Below are 20606 nucleotides of genomic sequence, written 5' to 3'. Positions count from 1 at the left end.
ATATTCCGAAGAGTAAAAGGAGGGTGTTTTCCCGAAGCTGTTGCTGTCATTGGCAGGTTTGGCAGGCTGGGCATGTTGCCGATAAGTGGCACTTTTAGGAGTCCAGCAGAAAAGGTTGATGGATTCTCGGACACATCGCTCAATGTCTATCTCTAAATGAAAACAGGAAAAGAGAGGAGATCTTTAATGACTGTAAGGCAAGACTGCAAGCACAATGAACGAATCTTAATCAAAATACTTCACCAGCAGTGGTTAAAGATCTGGGCTGGTGAACAAAAGACCCCCAGGGGCTCCACCTTCATTACTGAAACACATAACTGTACTATATATATGCAAACTCAACGTCATTGTGTTTTAAAATGTGCCAGAATGCAATTTATTATGCAATACCAGCAGGCATTGCATTCTCAGTGTTACCTTAAAGGGATACTCCAGCCAAAATCAAAACTACACCATGATTTACTCACCCTCAAGCAATTTGATGTCCATCATCTTTCAGACAAACACATTTGGAGTTATTTTTTAAATGTCCTTGCTTTTCCAAACTTATAATGGAAAAAAAACAGGGATTTGAGAACTACATCTGACTTTAGTTTAAACCCCAAAAAAGTGCATTCATCCTTCACAGAAGTAATCCACATGGCTTCAAATGGTTAATAAAGGTCTTCTGCGAGTAATCAATGTGACTTTGTAAGAAAAATATCCATATTTAAAACTTTATAAACTGTAACGACACCATCTTGGACTCACGCGAGAGTTTTAACAAAACAAGCGCTCGTGGCCATAGGTACGTTGCTCAGTGACTCTCGTGAATCACGTAAGTCAAAGATGGTGTCGTTACCAGAAGCTAGTTATTATAGTTATTTAACTCTGTGGACCCTGTTCCAAAATGACTTTTAAAGGCGTTCTAAGCGAATCTGCGAGACGTTAGTTATTGTTGACGTTTGAATTGTTTTCAAACAGACGGAGCGTAGCTAACTCCTCCCCCTCACTTCCTTGCATTCATGAACGCGCCTAACCCCCACCCCCAAATCCTTTTTGTCGTTTATTGGCTGGAACACTTTGTTTTGTTTTGTGGTGCTAGGTTTGGCCACTGTGTTGTTATTGCCATTTGTGAAGCCTGGGCTGTCTACAGAGATCGCGTTTTTTACAGTTTGATCAGCGGACAGGCAGCAAGCAGATAGTGAGGAGATGTTTGCTGTATGTAACAAAAAATGTTTTATGGTCTAAAATGCGTCAATTCGCTTAGAGCGCCTTTAATGAAATATCATGTCATAGACCCAGAACCATATGTGAAGCAGTTTGAAAGCTTAGAATGTATATTTTCTGCATTTATGCATCACTTTGACATATATTTTACTGTAAGAAAGTTATTTACATTTAATTTACACTACCTCCCTCCGAATTTGTATATCATTTAATATTCACATATTTTATTATTCCTGGCAATGAGAGCTTTTAAATTGATATAAGGTCCAACGTTATTTTATTATCACATATCCAACAATCATCGAATGAATAATGAGGTATGAAATGGTCTTTTGTAAACTTACAAGTGAAACTTGAGCGTGAGCTTTATGTAAACTTACAGAAAAAAATATTTTTGTATTATGGAACATTTCTGTAATTTATTGTGCCTGTTATTTTACGGTATTTTTCCGGAACCCCAGCTGCCGGAATTTTACAGTTCTTTTATACAAAAAAAATTTTTTTTGCCTCAGCGCAGATAGCCACAAATGCTACATCAACTTTTACCGTAGGTTCTCCTCTACAAAATGAGCCCATTTACAGCGTTTTCTTTGGTTGTGTGCATTAATAATCCCTTGCTATTTATTGTATGTGCAAAAAACAACAAAGTATTGTTATGATATAAAAAAAGCTATTTCCCACCCTTCAGTTGGAATATAATCATTTTTGCATTAATTATGATAGAGGCAAATTTCCTTTTTCCTCTAAAAGCTGAAATGATTTATTATAACACAGACAACATTGTAACACTTTTTTGACAGTGTTTATGTAATTGTAAAGTGTTTTGTGTAAATAATACCAAACTTTTATATGTACACCTCTGTATGTGGATATGGGAAGCTTTTGAATTCACATAGGACAAAAAAAATCCCCAAAAAACCATTCCTATGGTACCAAACAGGGAATCCACCAAACACTTCCGTGTTTTCTTAAAGACTGTTACATGAGGAGTTATACCAGTAAGTATGGTGCCACAAAATAAAACTTTTTTTGGTACCATAGGAATGAATGGGGCTAGGCCAGTAATTCTCAAAGTCTGGTCCGCGGACCTCTAGTGGTCCGCCAAACCCCCCCAGTGGTCCGCGAAAAGATGACCTAAACTAGGCAAGTGTTTGTACAATCGTCACTTATTTAAGTAGATTTTTTATGCACTTGCGAAACTGTGATATCAGTTCTTGCCTTTCTGTTTTAATAACGTAAAAATGGATCGGTGGCTAAACCAAAGAGGCTCAAAATAAAAGATCAAGCGTCAACTGAAAACAACTAAAATCCACAGATCTATTAGTTTTGTAATGTACTAGTTTTTGTTTCATGTGTAAAATCCCTTTAATTTCAGTGATTTTGGACATTAAGGGGATTTTTTTCAGTATTTTCTCATTACTTGACACAACGTCCATCTAAGCATACAATGCAGCATCAAAGCGGTTGTAGCAGCGAAAACACAATGAAAGAGGCAGAAGATGTTGTGACTGCTATCGGACGCCAAACATGGGTTTGGAAATATTTTGTATTTGGAAAATGGATTGGACAAACAGACTGGCAGAAAACCTTTGCCAGCACCAGCTAAAATACTAAGACTTTGACTGTTGCCATCATCAGCTTATGTGACATTTTTCCCTCATTATTACTACTTGCATTTTTTCTTAGTTTGTTGTTGTAAATGTCCCAATTGGGACATAGATTGTGCCTTTTTCCAAAGAGTTAAATTAAACGTTCATGTTATATTTTGGTTGCATTCAGGAGTTATTAAAAATGTAAACGCTTGACTATGCATGTAATATTAAAATATCGAATTGTAATTGCATCACAGAAATGCTTGATATACCAGCAAATATTGCATTGTAGGCAGAGATAACCAATACTGTATCATATCGCAACAAATTACACCCCTACAAAAAACCATACAGTAGTCAGTTTGGATAAAAGTGGCTTTTAATCCTATATGCATAAATGTATTTAAATGTCCTTTAATAACTTAATAAGATCCATAGATCATTGTTTGTGTTGTAGGAAAGCACAAATCATAGTTTTAATATACTATCTTGTAATTAAGCTACTTTATTTTGATAACGATTAAGGCTAGTACAGTAAAGACGGTTTATTTTAGATATAAGAAATGCAGCTTTATGTTTAAATGACTATGCAGTAGAAAAGCTTTCCTCCCAATTAACCTCGAGGGATCTTTGAAACCCGCTTTATCCGATATCTTTCAATACTCGCACATCCTGCCAATGTTTCACTGGGTCACAAACACCAACACTGTATTCCTACATTCGATCTCACACAGTAGAAACACAGTGAACAGAAGCGGAAATCCATTCAAATTAAATATGAACTCTCTGGAGCAGTGCACTTTAAAATTAAGGGATCCGCATGGATATAAACAAACCGAGTATCCTTTCCCCGCTAAGATTTGTGATATTTCTATCCTGTTAGTGGAGAAACAGTATCCCTAATGAAGTGGTTTAGCATGCCTGGCCCACTATTCAAATCAAGCCGTGAATGACAGTTTCATTTTACTTTAAAGGCTATGTGATCTGAATACTGAATCATGTAGGATGGATTTGCACTTGAACGTCTGTGATTGCATCCGAAAAAAGTGTTCAAATGGGTAAGGATGTAAAAAATAGCTCTGTTATAAAACCTACAATGTCAGAAAAATTCTCAAAATATGGTGCCAAGCTGCAGATACAGTATGTATACATTTGCTTTGTGGTATCAATATGAAGTCTTTAGGTGCAAATATGTACTTTTTGAAGGGGATGGGTAAGGACCAACACGGAGAACACAATATCTCAAATTACAATGAAATGGTGGTCCTGTAGCTCAATTGGCATTGTGTTAGCAATAAAAAGCTTGAGGGTTTGATCCCCAGGGAACACAAACTGAAAAAGCATCTAGATTGAATGCACTGTAGGTCACTTTGGATTAAAGCGCCTGCCAAATGCTCAAAGGTACAGTAAAGGACACCTGGACCGAGCTGTTTCAAGTCTAAGTAAGGTTTAAATTAAAAGACAACAGAGTAATCTTTAAAAAGGCCCTCATCACCTAGAAAATGCACTTTTGGAAGACAGCCGCCTTTGTAGGCAGTAGGGAGCGAGGCGTCTCATTATGTTTTGGAAAAGAAACAGACGGGGAAGGAGCAAAAAGCAAACAACAGGAGAGAGGAGGTGCCAGTCAGTCAGTATGTCAGAACAAGTGACGGATGATTCACCTCCCTGTCCCTCCCACCGCCGACTCGGATCCAGAAGTGAGTCAAGACAGATGGGTTTTGAGATACGAGGCGGTACTGTCTGCTTTGCGTGATGAGGAACACATCATAATTATAGTGCCTCGTCCCCACTGCCAAAGTTTTGAGCTATCTATCTGTGCACAGGGTGTCCTTGACCTTCAGTATGGCACTGACCCACCTGCAAAGAACAAGCTTCACTTGCCTGGTACAATTTGGCTTTTTTGCCAAGTCACCTATAGGGTTAAGAATACTCAGTTTACCTCCAGGGTTTTTTGAGCCAATTAGATAAACCATAAATATCACATGACTAATCACAGTGGAACAGCTGAAAAATGACATCATGACACAACCAAAGTATCCCAAAGTCTCTTTAGGAAAGTCTCGCCATTAGGCGGCCATGTTTGCAACGCATCTGGGCATTTTTCTGTCATGAATTAAACACTAAAGGCTAAATTCCTATCTACATGAACTGAGGGTAGTTTCAGATACTAATCATGAGCACACGTTGGTAAGCACCTCACACATCTCCCTCACAGAATCATCAGTTTTATCGATTACTGATTGGTTCTGCTAACTGGAAGGCGAGACTACCGCCTGCAGAATGGACATATTGGCTCAATTTTGTTATATCCGAAGGGCTGCAACTAACGATTATTTTTATAATCGATTAATCGGTCGATTATTTTTGCGATTAATCGGCTAATCAGATAAAACATAAATATTTACCGCCTGCAGAACGGACATATTGGCTCAGTTTTGTTATATCCGAAGGGCTGCAACTAACGATTATTTTATAATGGATTAATCGGTCGACTATTTTTTTTCGATTAATCGGCTAATCAGATAAAACATAAATATTTACCGCCTGCAGAACGGACATATTGGCTCAATTTTGTTATATCCGAAGGGCTGCAACTAGCGATTATTTTTATAATCGATTAATCGGTCGACTATTCTTATCGATTAATCGGCTAATCAGATAAAACATAAATATTTACCACCTGCAGAACGGACATATTGGCTCAATTTTGTTATATCCGAAGGGCTGCAACTAACGATTATTTTGATAATCGATTAATCGGTCGACTATTTTTTTCGATTAATCGGCTAATCAGATAAAACATAAATATTTACCACCTGCAGAACGGACATATTGGCTCAATTTTGTTATATCCGAAGGGCTGCAACTAACGATTATTTTTATAATCGATTAATCGACTAATCAGATAAAACATAAATATTTACTCAAGTAGATTTTCCACTTATTATAGTGAAAATAAGTCAATAAATTATGGTATTCACGTGTATACTTTTAAAAGTGCAAAAGCCACACACTACTACAGAGTTTTACTTGTATAATCTTTTTGATTTTGAAATTTTAAGCCTAAATAAAAAAGTTTGTGCAGCTTTTAAAAACATCTCTCAAAATATAAATAAACAAACAAATTGAGTCTTCAGGGATGTGCTTTGCCACAGTTTAAAAAACTCAATCTTCAACTTTAGACCTTGATGAGAATTAACTTTAGTCGTTATTAACAAAATAAATAAGCCATATGGTATGAAGTTATATACATGTGTTGTTACAGTAATAAAAACCTTGATTTCCCCCTTACTTACAACAGATGCTTAGTTTGTGGTTCATTGCTATTTATATGAAAACCCAATTAATTAAATAAGTAACAATTAAACAGATACAAACTCACTTATATTAAAGAAAATTAAACCTTTATTAACCAGCGTTTGTTTGCACTTTTCCTTCATTTTCCTGTCAGGGTTGCCAGATCTGCGTAACAAAACCAGCCAAATGGCCATTCAAAATTAGTCCAAAAGCATCCCAATGACTATTCACAGCCCAAATACCAACAACTAATGAAACAAATCCTTTCATCTCTAACCCACAAAAAACATCAACCTGCAGAAACCCAATTCTGGCAACGCTGCCTTGCTTTGAACCAAACGATAAGAAGAGGTGCATGATAAACATGCAGCTCGAGTTAAATGACGAAAACGTGCCGGACTTGTCTAACTTTAAGCAGGCAGCTCATGCTGTATAAAACAGCGCCTGACTTTAATTACAAGTATGATATCACAGACAAACTAATAGATGATGAAATTCATTGACAATCAATTTGATCGATAAGTTGTTGCAGCCCTTCCAATTCCTTAGTTTACAGTCCTAAGCCCTTCTAGTGAATTATTAATCCATTTCACACTTTTAAGGGCCTGTATATAGTATAGACTACAGACTATCATACTAGGGTGTAATAAAATGTGAGATTTACTGTATATGTAGCCTGCAAAATTCATCATTTAATCAGAACACATGGGTATTTTTGAATAGCCATACCCATACATAAAAAGATAGGGGTTACCTGAACCATGCTAACCAGCACACACTAAATAATTCTTTCTCATAAGGATTAAAATTTATTTTTAATAAAGTAATTCAAGATATAGTTTCTTTTCTGGTAAAAAATCAAATATTTACTGCACAAGACACCTGCGAAGAAGAAGAACACATTTCAACTCGCATAATGCATGAATGATTCATAAAACAACAACACATCATCTGGCACAACTTTCCCAGGGGCGCCAAAAATCAAATGCCATCCAATCGAAAGACACGTCTGGTTATGCATTCCACTTTTAATAGGTTTCATCATGGTGTTGGAAACAGAAGTTACTCGGACACTGATACCCACGTTCACGTAGGAAATGGCGTGACACAGTTGTCCGGGTTTGGTTAACATTGAGAGACAGCATGCTAAATTCTCCTCATGCCATCAGCCATGGCTTCATGAATAAAGTGGATTGACAGACAGCGCAACCCAAATGTAACACCGGCCTACGCGTTAGCTGATGATTGGCTCTATTTAGTACATTAACCTTTAAATATACTTGAGGGATTTGTGATTAGGCACCTATTTAATCATGCAATTTAACGACTACATACGAATATTAATTGCTTGTATAAGAAACGTTTCAAATACACAAGTTGAAAGTCTCCGATAGCATAAATAAGTAAAGTGCTCTGAATAATAAGCCTTGCAAGGAACCTCACTTCTCCTGACAGAGAAAATGAATGTCGGTATGTCCACTCAAAGTCCACAAAATAAGTGAAACGTGAAATCCAAAGCCATTTAAAACCCACTGGCTTGTGACCGCATTTCATCACTGCCATCATTTTACAGCCCACAGGATCCACAGTGCACGAGAGGTGCTTGCTACAGGTTATAGTGTTTACCTAAAAGCTCTTGATAATGCTGACTGAGGAGAAAAAAATCTCCCCCAGGTCCTTTGTCTAACTAAATACCGTATACATTGCTTTCGTGAAAAACGCATTACGGTTTAATTAGCAACCTGTGTGCAAAAATAAGGACGAAAGCTCAGACGTCTTATTGAGAAGTTGAGACATTCATGTACAGAAGGCAAGAATTACACCGACTGTATATTTAGAGCCAACAGTGTGTAAATTACACAGTCATGTAGCAACAAGAAGGTCAAACTCCTTGCACGGAGGAATGCGATTACAGTGCGGAAAAACTATAAAAAATGCACTTAATGTTGTGAGAACGGTAGGAACGAGGGCATGGTTCAATAACGCTTTAAAACGTACAGCGTTCAAAGAAAGATTGAGGCTGAGGCTTTGATTAAGTCATTTCTCTACTTTATGCGATTGTTAGTGACGTTTGTTAAGGCAGGCATATCGCTCTATATCGCTATTGATCATACTTAAGGTTATGGGTTTAAAAAACAGATCCCTAACTCTATTATTGATTTGGGTGAATAATAGTTTGTGCAACAGACATGAATGATACCTCAAATTTGGCTGCTACAGTATAAAAGTACAGCTAGTACTTTCTGATTAATTATGTACGATTTTCACTGGCGGGCGATAAAATGGCGAAAAATTTGAAAATGTCCTCACAGGAACCATGCTGGAAAATTGTAAGGGTTGTTCTAATTTTTATTTATTTTTTGTAGTTTTACAATTATTTTGAATTTGCTATTACAGTATTTTTTTTATTTTTTTTTCGTGTCAATTTAATGTCCGTTTTTAGTAGTTTTGTTATGTGCTTTTGTCATTTCATTTAATTTTATTTATTAACTTTACTATTAATTAGGGCTGTAACGATTAATCGATTCTGAATCGCAAGGCTGTGATTCTGTGTTTTATTCACAGCTTGTGCGTATACTACGGCATTTGGTAGGAAGTCCTTATCAATCTAAAATCATTATGAGTCGGAGTCGCTTATAACGTGCATTTAAAAAAGTTAAATAAAAATCATTCAAAGTATTCTTTATTATCATGCAAATACTTGAAACAATCTGAAGAACAGCGATATAAATATTCCTGTAGACATTGCCTGAAATAGCGTTTGTGATGCTACTTCTTCTGTGGCTCAAAGGAAGTTTCTACACGAGAGCGCCCCCTGGCTTTGGGATGTGCCGGGATTTCACCGTAATTCATTAAAATTCATTCATTGAGAAAATGCGCATTTGCACGATTAATCATTACACAGCCCTACTATTATTTTATTTAGTTAGATATTTAAAGGAATATTCCACTTACATCTAAAAAAAAAGCCCGTTAATTTACTAACCTCTATGTCATCCAAGATGTTTATGTCTTTCTTTGTTCAGTCGAGAAGAAGTGCCAAGATTTTTCTAAATTGAATAGACTTTATTTTCAATGCAGTTTGAAACTGCAGTTTCAATGCAGCTTCAATGGGCTCTAAACAATCCCAACCGAGGGATTTCAGGCGGACGTCTTATCTAGCGAAACGATCATGTTTTTCGGCCAGAAAAATAAAAAATATTTACTTTTAAACCATAAATCAACACCTATGGATCATTTCTCAGCCAATCAGAATAAAGAATTACAGCCCAGTGGTATAAACATAGGTAACGCATGACCTTTCGACGTGATTACGCAAATGCATAAGGTCGCGCTGGAACGATACACGACTAGTGCAAGACGAGAAGTTGTGGTTTAAAAGTATATTTTTTCCAATATTTCTTGCCGAAAATGATGATCCTTACATGAAAAATTGACATGAAAACTAAAAATATAAAATACTGAGTAAATTATCTGGATTTTTAATGAAAGTGAAATATTTCTTTATTTATTAAATTTTTAATTAGTATTATTATTTTATTTAATTTACTATTATTTTATTATTTTACTATCATGTTATTTTATTTTTTTAAATATTGCTATTTAGGTTTCATTTAATTTATTTCAGATTAAGTTGAGTTTAGTTTATTTATTTTCAGTTAATAATTTTAGTGCTAAGGCAACATTTCTAAATATCGTTTAGTTAAGATTTTTTCTAGTAAAGTGCACCTATATCATTGCTAAAAGCCATTGTTATTTTGTGTACTTGGTATAATACAATGTGTTTGCATGGTTTATGGTTAAAAAAAATGTGTAGCTCCAGATATACTGCTCATCGGTCTGAAAAGCGCTGTGACCCTGATTGTCCAGCTAATCTGTACGTTGTGATTGGCCTGAATACCTCTGACTTCAGCCAGAAATGTGACGCTCCTTACCATGTTTGAAAGATTCGCTCACAATACAATGCTAACAGGAGTTATCTTGCAGGCTAAGTCTGAAGCGGGAGGAATTATGATAATGTCGGTCTTATCACCAATCCCAGGAAGTAAACTGTTGCTTACAATCCGTGTGTTTGTTGTAGTCCAAGAAAAGAGATTTACGTTGGAGACGATAACTCGCGTCATCGTTTACTTTGGGGTTTGTACCTTTTGCATATCATTAACATACTAATATACACCTACACACCAAAGGACATGTAAAATCATGAATCAGACCATAGTTGCTCTATAATATTTAGGCCAACATTTTATTTTATTTCCAATAAACAGAAATAGTTTAGGTTTATGGGAAATATTGGGGATAAAACATATCATTACTCAATGGAAGTCTATGAGATGTCCTCACTTATATAACTAAACACTACTAATATACTAATATAACACTACATTACTAATATAACTATACACTTAAACAAACCCATGTGTCTGTCCAGCATCAGAATGCATACGTATGCTGGCTAATTCATATGAATTCGTAAGAAGTGAATCAAACAAAAACATACGATTATCATAAAAAACAAATAACAAATCTACACCCCTAGCACCGCCCCTAACCTCAACGTCACAGGGGCAAAAGCAAATCGTACAAAAAGTACAAATGTGGTTGTACAAATTTATACAAATTAGTCACCTCGTAAAATCCATATAAATTACTGAGATATCGTTGGCTTGTCTGCATCATTACAACAAACCAAGAGGGCGTTGGCAGGCACAGAGCAAAAATATTTTACCTATAAAAGGAGTTTTCCCCACAGCTACACTTGCAATCTTTAATGTGGCTTGCCAGGGAAAGAACAAGAATATAAACAACCCAGAACTCAACACTATTGACCCGGCATCCCAACTGGAGTCTTCATCTTCAGACGGCTTTTAAATGTTTTAAATGCCACGTGCTCCCCTGTGTCTGGCAAATGGCCATTTAAAACGAGCAATTTAAAGACAAAAGGTTGGAAACAATTTCAAGATGCTAGATAACATCCCACGCTATGGCCGACTGCCAAACAGCCAGCAACAGCTGAGGCGGCAGCAGTGCACGCGAGGCAAATCGAGGAATCCGAGGTATGAGATGGAAAGGCAAATGGGGAGAGAAATCGCAGGCATGACCTCACAAATAAGCATGAACATTTTCTGTCATGTAACCGCCGCCTTGCTGGGTGTTAATCACACCACAAAAAAGAGTAGAGGTGCCAATCCCAGAAGACCTCAGTCAACCTGCGGAGAAAGCCTCATCCTCTCGGCTTCAAATGCCAACTTTTAAAGACGCTTAATTCTCTAAGAGCCGTACGGTTTATGCAGAGTGATGTGGATTTTCACAGCATAATATTTCTAGTCCGTAAGCTGACAAAACAAATTCCCTGTTTGGCGGATGTACCAAGCAACATTTAAAACTTTCCTTGTTGGAATAATGCAGTATAAAAACATCAAAATGTTTTGTAAATCGCTAAATCTTAACTGACTGACCCTTGTATAGTAAAAACTACTGTGGTGGTACCATAGTACAGGTTTAGTATCAGACAGCAGCATGAACTACACACATAGTGTCAGAAAAATACAGATGCATTGTTTTGCATGGATTGATCAAAGAGATACGTCACAGTCTGACCTGCTCGGACAAAATCGTCTTGAGGTCGGTCATTTTCAGATGCGGAGCCACGTGCGCATTAAAAAAATTGCCGTTCACACCGTCTCTCGCATCTAACGTGCACAATCGCGCACTCCGCATTAATGTCATTCGAGTATAAACAATACTTGTTTTAAGCCTGGAGAACTCATGAAGTCTTGTTACAGAAATAAAGTTTTATAATCTTGTATAATCATTTTGTGTCCATTGCATAACGCAATATTATAAAACAGCCTGTTCTCGTCCTTCATTCTGATTGGTTGAAATGCATTCTAAGCCGTGATAAAATACCCCAGTAACCCCACAATAGTAAATGTCGATATCAAGATAAATGTCAATAAATATTGTTGAGTCATCTCGTCAATAAAGAGAAAACGCTTCTCTTTATCATCAAATCCATATTTCTGCTATTAGCCACTAGGTGGCGATCTTACCCAACTTAAACACTGACGCATTCACTAACACTAAAAACACAGTGTAAGTTTTGATCAGGCTCTGAATCTGATCTTTTACAAAAGTTCTTCACAAAAATGGAATTATCTCAGCTTTAACTGAAAATTTGAGAGGTGAACAGAAAAAAAATAAAGGTAGGATGAAACGGTTTTTGTTTGTTTGTTTGTTGAAAGCGGAGGGTTGTATTGCTTGAGAACTGCGCTCTGTTTCAGCCACACTTGATTCTGAGAAACTACTTTGTTTGGCGGAAGAGTAATATTTGTATTAATATAATAGCAACTTATTTGTGTTTTATTTAATGAAACCCTGCTATGCATATGAAGTAACCGTTTTATAAAAGCAATAAGCCCCGCAAAGCAGTGGTGTTACAGTGCATTTTATAACAGCTAAGGGGGCTCGCGTCATGCCTAACAACGCCCCTTAGCTGATATAAAATGCACTGGTAACCCACTGCTTTGCGGGGCTTATTGCTTTATTTCACTTTCTCTGTGGTTTAAGCTGTTCCGGGTCAGTATGTCCTTGAATTGTTTTGCCAAGTGTTTATTGTAAATGCATATATCGGATACAAGTCGCTTTTAAAAGATGATGTAAGCGGTCATCAAAACAAAATCAGACACAGGCAACAAATTGGTATTGGGCATCAAGATTTGCAGTGCAAATCCAGCCAAATTGAGAGCGACTTGCTCTTTTTTCCAAATGCGTCAACGCCGCAGCAAGTTTAAAATACGTTGCGTTTTCCGCACGGTTTTAGACCCGAAATGTGAACCTTCCCTTGCAGTATTTTTTGCAACTATATACAAATACAAAAAGAATAGATTGAATGTTATTGATTAAAATGAAAAATAAATACAGATATCAACACTTTTTCTAGATATTTCAAAATAATGAACGCTGTTATGTAGTAAATCTACTAAACAAGGACACCATGAAAACGGCAAAATTGAGGTTAATTTGGCTTTGGTAAATGATCAGCCCCTGGGACTGGCTGGTGATGTCGCCTATTTTAAGCTTTTCGATGAAAAATTGCCATTAGCCACTTGTACTCAGATCCTCTTTGTGTCAAACATGATATGTGGTCGGCTTCTGGCTAGATATTTGTCTCATGGCATGACGGAGTAATGTTGTGTCTCTCGGGCTGCTGTCGAACGTCACTGTCACATTGCTTTTCTGATATTGTTGGTGTAACTGAATAATAAGCACTGACTTTCACTGTAGGGTTTATGATATAATTTTGTCTTTTCTTCAAAAAATACTAATCTAAAGTGACAGGAAATGTAAACACCTATTTTCCAAAGAATCAAACAGAACAATTGATATACATGCATCACTTAACTCTGTTCCTGCGTTTTCTAACTGGATTTAAAACACTTTGCCTTTTTAAAGACATATTTCATTAAAATGTCAATAAGTACCTCCAAAAATTGTGTAGGTGGGACACCCAATGACAATGCAAATTGTGCATTTTTGTGACTTACTAACTTTTAGAAATGTCTTGAGTAACCACACCTGTATCTTTCTTTGGGCTAAAGAAAGAAAAAATTGCATGTGTTATCCAATATTCAGAGGCAACTCTCATCCTGTCAATCATTTTGAAGGTTTGCTGACACCTTTGGAGGGTGGGGCTATGGAAAGGGGGTGTGGCTAAAAGAAGGAGCTGGTGTTTGAATTTGGGGTGTAATGAGTAAATAATGACACATTATTTGTAAAGAAACATGTTTTGAAATGCTTTTGTCTCTACTTTCTAGAAAGATAAAAGAATTTGAATTAAATCAGATCTAAGTTGACTTGAGCTAAACAAACAAAAAAGCAGGAAATGTGATCAGCATTCATATCTATTGCTTAAATAACAAACAACAACAGACTTCAATCCTGTCCCTCACCTGATATTACACACAAACACAAACATGCCTCACAACCAAAACAAGCTTGTTTTGTTTACAGCTGTGTATTTTTTGCCTAAGAGACAGAGACAAGTTTCAGGCATTTTAACCTGCATGGTAACAGGGTATTTTTCATATTATTGTGAGAAGTAATCCCTCTATTGTGACTGAGTCTACACACCATAACACTCTGCCCGGAGCCAGGAGCGCTCGCGGCTAATTCCCTCACATTAGACTCAATCATCGTCCATCACTTTAGCTGCGCCGCGTTGACAGCCACCCCGGGGATCGAGCGACAAACAGATGCCAGAGGCGGCAAAACCGGAACGCCACGCGTCAGGCCGCAACGGTGCCAGCTGCCACACAAAAAGCCTGGTGTAGGCCGCATAACTTATCCTGAGCTCATCGCAAACAAGTCTCAACCGGAGGGAAGCTTAACGGGAATAAAGCGCATTGTTTGACAGGGGGGATGCAGGGGTGCGCTTAAGCAGACAAGCATGTTCGTCTCTTTGCTGCCTCGGCTGTTGTTTTTAAGTCTGGGCTCACCGCAACAATGAGACGTCGTGTCCTGACCTTGATGCATGATATTCATAGTGGAAATACCCATAATGCACTTGGTAATGCATAATGCACCATTGATATACTAGTTTGACTGTTACAGTATGCAAAGACCACGGTTTCTTAAGCTCACACAGTGCTAAATAAATAAATTCCAGGTTTCTTCAACTAATGTCTGTGTGAAAAGTTAAAGGGATAGTTCACTGATAAAAGAAAAAAAATTGTTGTTCCTAGCCTGTATAAATGTCTTTGTTATGCTGAACACAAATGAAGATACACTCACCTAAAGGATTATTAGGAACACCTATTCAATTTCTCATTAATGCAATTATCTAATCAACCAATCATATGGCAGTTGCTTCAATGCATTTAGGGGTGTGGTCCTGGTCAAGACAATCTCCTGAACTTCAAACTGAATGTCAGAAAGGGAAAGAAAGGTGATTCAAGCTATTTTGATCGTGGCATGGTTGTTGGGGCCAGACAGTATTTCACAATCTGCTCAGTTACTGGGATTTTCATGCACAATCATTTCTAGGGTTTACAAAGAATGGTGTGAAAAGTGAAAAACATCCAGTATGCGGCAGTCCTGTGGGCAAAAATGGCTTGTTGATGCCAGACGTCAGAGGAGAATGGGCCGACTGATTCAAGCTGATAGAAGAGCAACTTTGACTGAAATAACCACTCGTTACAACCGAGGTATGCAGCAAAGCATTTGTGAAGCCACAACACGCACAACCTTGAGGTGGATGGGCTACAACAGCAAAAGACCCCACCAGGTACCACTCATCTCCAAATAGGAAAAAGATTCTACAATTTGCACAAGCTCACCAAAATTGGATAGTTGAAGAAAAATGCTGCCTATGTATGGAGTAATCATAGAGAAAACTGCGCTTTGTATTTTTTTTCAACATACAAATGACTCTTACCGGGCAAGTCTGAAAAGAGCAGGATGCACTCATTGAAGCCATTGGCCAGCAGTCGATCTCTGAGCTGTTGGAGAATAGCTACACCAATGCAAAAGGGAAAGGAGGAGTTTCCCAACAACAGCGTATCCCAGAGGTGAAAGATCTTGTGTAGCGGGAACACATCTGGGCAGGAAACGGGAAAATAAATCACTGACTGCAAGTGTAGTTTGTACATATTCATGCTAATTACAACAACAGAAATTCAATACATTAACATTGTTTGAAAAAATAGGTAATTAAAATCAGATATTTACTGATGTGTGACAATTAAATGACATCATGGGAACACAATGGTATTTTTACAGTAATCATAAAAGAATACACATTGTGTTTAATGAAACAATGGGCAATTACAGTCCATCAGTGCTTATTGTTTTGAAATGTGTCGTCTAAAGAGAGGAAGTCTCATCAAGTCTTGATCATTATTAAAGTATTTTATCATTGCAAATTATTCTTTAAAAACAAATTTCATAGAAAAAAACATCTGTTTTGATACAACTACAAAGAAAACTGTAATTTCTGGTTATGTACACTTTCTGGATTGTTTTAACTAATGGTTGGGTAAAATAATAGATGCTTTACGGTAGAGAAGGGGCACCAATAGGCGTCCATGTTCGGGCGGATACATTAAGTAATGAAAAATTCCAATCTATCTCTAAAAACACGTGGCAAAATCACAATTAAACATCATATTTCTGTCAGAGCCGATGATGTATTGGACAGTGCTCTGACATATGGTGCAGGTACACTTCCGGTGACCCAAGTTTATATCCTGGCTCGAGGTCATTTGCCCATCCCATACCCCTCTATCCACCCTGTACTTTCCTGTCGTCTCCTTAAACACTGTATATCAAATAAAGGCATTATTGATTTATTGATCATTTATTATTTTAACTTGAAGGCAGGACTTTCGTCACCAGAGCGGCCATATTGAGCCCCTTGTCCCCTATTCATAATAAAAGGCATGCTCAATCTTGTTATATCCAATAGGCTATCTTTGGTAAAATATAGACAAACACCACTCCTGGTTTAAATTAACCTAGAAAAGTCTATACTTGACCCAAGTGTAGGTTGAAACAACCCAGCATAGGTCAATTTAAACCCAAAAATCTTCCATATTTACCCAACCATAGGTTGAAACATCAGGCCTTTTTTAACTATAGTATATATAGTATTTTTTTACATCTATATATTATTAACTCTTTCCTCGCCATTGACGATTTATCTCGTCAATTGAGAAAAAACATTTGCATTAAAAAACGTGTCTGTGATGAGGTTTTATGGTAATCTGTAATATTATTCAAAAAAATGCCGCACTTACCCAATTTATTAAAAACTGAAGCAAAAAAAGTAGTGATGCACCGATGTATCGGCCGCCGATATTTATCGGCCGATTTTTGATGAATTTGAAACCATCGGCATATCGGCAATAGCACGAGAAAGGCCGATACTGATTGTTTATTAATTAACTGCATAAAGAAATCCATTTTATGTAAAAAAAAAAATGAGTTAATATTGTTAATAAAATAAATGCTGAATAGCAAAAACCACCTTTGAAGGTTGTCATGCTGTCTTCTTATATTTGTTTTAGCTTAATTTGTGCCTCTCTTATTATGTTGGTCAGTTGAATGTTAATTAAATAAAATCCATGTTCAGTAAAAATTAATTTGATGCAGAAATAAACTAGCTAAAAGACCAACTGTATAGTATTGTATACAAGTGTTTAATATCGGTATCGGCATCGGCCAGAAGTTGTCTGTTTAAATCGGTATCGGCCCCAAAAAATCCTATCGGTGCATCCCTAAAAAAAAAGGATTTACAAATTTGAACTCTGTGTGTTTTGATAATCATTCTGAATCTAATCTTTAACAAAATTCCTCACAAAATGCAATTATTTAAGCATTTTGCAAAAAAAAAGATTTTTTTAAAGATAAATACCCATATTTAAGAGTTTATTAGCAGATACAAAAATATAGATTGGATGAAACGTTTTTCTTTTCCCCGTTTTGTTTGTTTGTTTATTTTTTTTTAAGCAGAGGGTCTGTTCTTTTAATTCGATATATTTGTATGTTTATATATTTTTAGAAGAACATTTTCCTTTTGTGAAAATCACAAAAAATGTTGGCGGGCAACTTTTCCAAAAAAGGCTGATGGGGAATGAGTTAAAAGTCCCACTGTGGTGAAAACAACATTTTTATTGTTGTTTATATGTCTATGTGGTGTTTTTAATATGCTTTAAGACAAAACATGTGCGAATTCATCATTCAACACCATTGCAGAGTATTTAGAACTGCAAATGGGAATCTGTCTGCAAACTATGCAGTGGGAAACCAGACTTGGCAGTTATCTATCTGAAACTAGGACAATTACCATCTATTTACGGGTACGGCTGAGTAGAGGTGGAGACTAATTTGCATATTCGTAATAAGGGAATCAAGCCGTTTTAAAGCATGAAGAAATGACTGTCACAGGAAAACTTTTACATATGCTATTGTGATGCTCAAAGATGAGTTTTAAGTGTAAAAATCAAAATATCAACTACAGGGGGACTTTAACACTTTCAACCATAAATTTAATAAATAATAAGTAAATCCAAATCTTGTTAAAGACTAGTCACTGATACTCACGGGTGAACATAGTAAGGAACCACGGGATTGCGTACAGCTGAAAGGGACAAAGAAAGAGCATTCATTTTGTAATAAAAGCCATATTTTACATGAGGAAAAATGAAATTAATATGAAAAAACAGCATGGGATCTTTTGTCAATTCTCAATAAAACAGAAATTGTTAAATTAATCAGAGAAACCCTGCGTTTGTAATTCAGGCATTTGCTTAACACCCCTGTGTGAAATGAGAGGACGTGTGTGGGAGGGTAATGAACAAGCAACATGTCTGTCTGTCTCTCTCTCTCTCTCTCTCTCTCTCTCTCTCTCTCTCTCTCTCTCTCTCTCTCTCTCAGCACCTGTTTCAACACTGAATCTTTTCCCATGGTTCTGCTCCGCAGTGGCTGGCTAGGATGTATAATCCATTTGAGAAGTTGATTGGTGGCTCTGCCTCAGAAGTGTTGGGGGAGAAATCAGAGGGCGAGTTGTAGACAGGCTTCAGTCTAGCCAGCTCAGTTCCCTGCTGAGAAGACCTTCATCTCTGTCTGAGAGACTCCGACCCCATCTAAACATGACAGCACTGCTGCGAAGGAGTTCGTTTCACTCATATAGAGGCAGATAGGCGCTATGCATGATGGGATTTGAAATCTGCTACGATAACCAGTGAAACCTTCACTGCTTGGTTCGAATCCTGGCTCCCGATATATTGTTTCAAAAGATTTCATCAACAACAATGTCCGTTTCAGGAATGTGACACGAGAGAATATATCAGTCCTGATCATTAACAAATATCGGCATGGGACAATTAGGTCGAGTTGGATGTTTCGAGAGGAAAGCTAAATACACTGGGTTAGTTTTGGCAATAAATGCAGGCCTGCCTAACACGATTTGAATGCCAGTGTAAAGCAGGACGGGAAAGTAGGTCACTTTTGCGAATTTTAGGCCTTACCCGGCCAAATACAATAGCACTCACTGAGATAAATCCCAGACTAACATTAGCCAAGATGAAATCATGCCTCATATACAGTTTGATAATAACAAGATAATTCAACTCAAGATCAAATGTTATATTGTTATGTAAATATTAAACAATATTAACTAGAGGAACAGTTTTTGTTTGAAACTTTAAAAGTATTGAATTTTACACGGGTAAAGGAACAAACAATAAAGGATGATTCAAGAGCAATTAAGTTTTCAAACATTTTTTCAAGTTATTTTCCATTGTTAGGTAGGTGCAGTTTTCAGAATTGTCACATCCATAACAGAAAAATGTCACATCTATAAAATTAAAGCTAAATAAGATTTTAATAAAATAAAAATTAAATTAAAAAAATTAAATTAAATTAAATCTAAAAACCGAAAACTAAAAATGTTATAAAATTAAAGATAAATTAATTTAAAGGTAAGTTAAATAAAGTAAATTCATCTATACAGTTGTTTCTAAAATTAAATTAAATTAAAATTAAAATTAAATTAAATTAAATTAAATTAAATTAAATTAAATTAAATTAAATTAAATTAAATTAAAATTAAATTAAATTTAAAAACTAAAAATAAAATAAAATTAAAGATACATTAAATTAAAGGTAAATAAAATAAAATAAAAACATCTATACTGTTGTTTCTAAAATTAAATTAAATTAAATTAAATCTAAAAACAAAAAACAAAAAATTTAATAAAATTAAAGATAAATTTAATTAGAGGTAAGTAAAATAAAGTAAAATCATACAGTTGTTTCTAAAATTAAAATAAAATAAATTAAATTAAATTAAATCTAAAAACTAAAAATTAAATAAAATTAAAGATAAATTGAATTAAAGGTAAATAAAATAAAATAAAAACATCTATACTGTTGTTTCTAAAATTAAATTAAATTAAATTAAATTAAATTAAATTAAATACAAATTTTTTATAAAATTAAAGATAAATACAATTGAAGATAAATAAAATTAAAGATAAGTAAAATTAAATAAACATCCATTTAATTTACTTATAAAATTAAATAAATAAAATAAATTACATTCTCCATTTTCCCTTTCTCCATTTATTGCTTCTTGTTTGTGCATTTTAATTCACAGTTTTCCTACAAAGTATGCTGTCTCCCAAAAACGTGTGCCATTTTTTATGTGCAGGGCTCCAGACTGGCATTTTGCCACCAAAATTTGAGAGTGTGCCACTGAATTTTACATCAGTTAGTTTTACCTTTTTGTTGTGATGTGACACCTGAATTTGAAACCGCACATTGTCCTTTCTTCATTTATCCTTAAAGTATTTATTAGTAATACAGTGGAAATTAGTAGAAATTTGAATATTTGGCTAGCATGTTGATTTACGGTGTGTGCCCCTAAATCTTCTGGTTGTGCCCCTAAAATTTTCAGTTGGGGCCACTGTGCTCCTAGTGAAAAAAGTTAGTCTGGAGCCCTGATGT

General features: G+C 35.9%; 1 protein-coding gene across 2 annotated transcripts in view; it reads right to left on the bottom strand.

Moving 5' to 3' along the window:
* The window catches only part of tbck (TBC1 domain containing kinase), a 66944-nt gene that overhangs the window by 21923 nt on the left and 24415 nt on the right, over positions 1-20606 (bottom strand). For both annotated transcript variants that reach the window (XM_065295350.2, XM_065295351.2), the window contains exons 21-23: positions 18201-18237; positions 15535-15696; positions 1-152 (exon numbers count right to left, since the gene is read on the bottom strand). The exon at positions 1-152 is cut by the window's left edge and continues 24 nt beyond it. In XM_065295350.2, the coding sequence (XP_065151422.2) occupies positions 1-152; positions 15535-15696; positions 18201-18237 (351 nt within the window). The remainder of the gene's footprint in view (positions 153-15534; positions 15697-18200; positions 18238-20606) is intronic.

Source organism: Paramisgurnus dabryanus, chromosome 4 (assembly GCF_030506205.2).
Source record: "Paramisgurnus dabryanus chromosome 4, PD_genome_1.1, whole genome shotgun sequence".
NCBI lineage: Eukaryota > Metazoa > Chordata > Actinopteri > Cypriniformes > Cobitidae > Paramisgurnus > Paramisgurnus dabryanus.
This window is presented reverse-complemented; position numbering and strand designations above follow the sequence as displayed.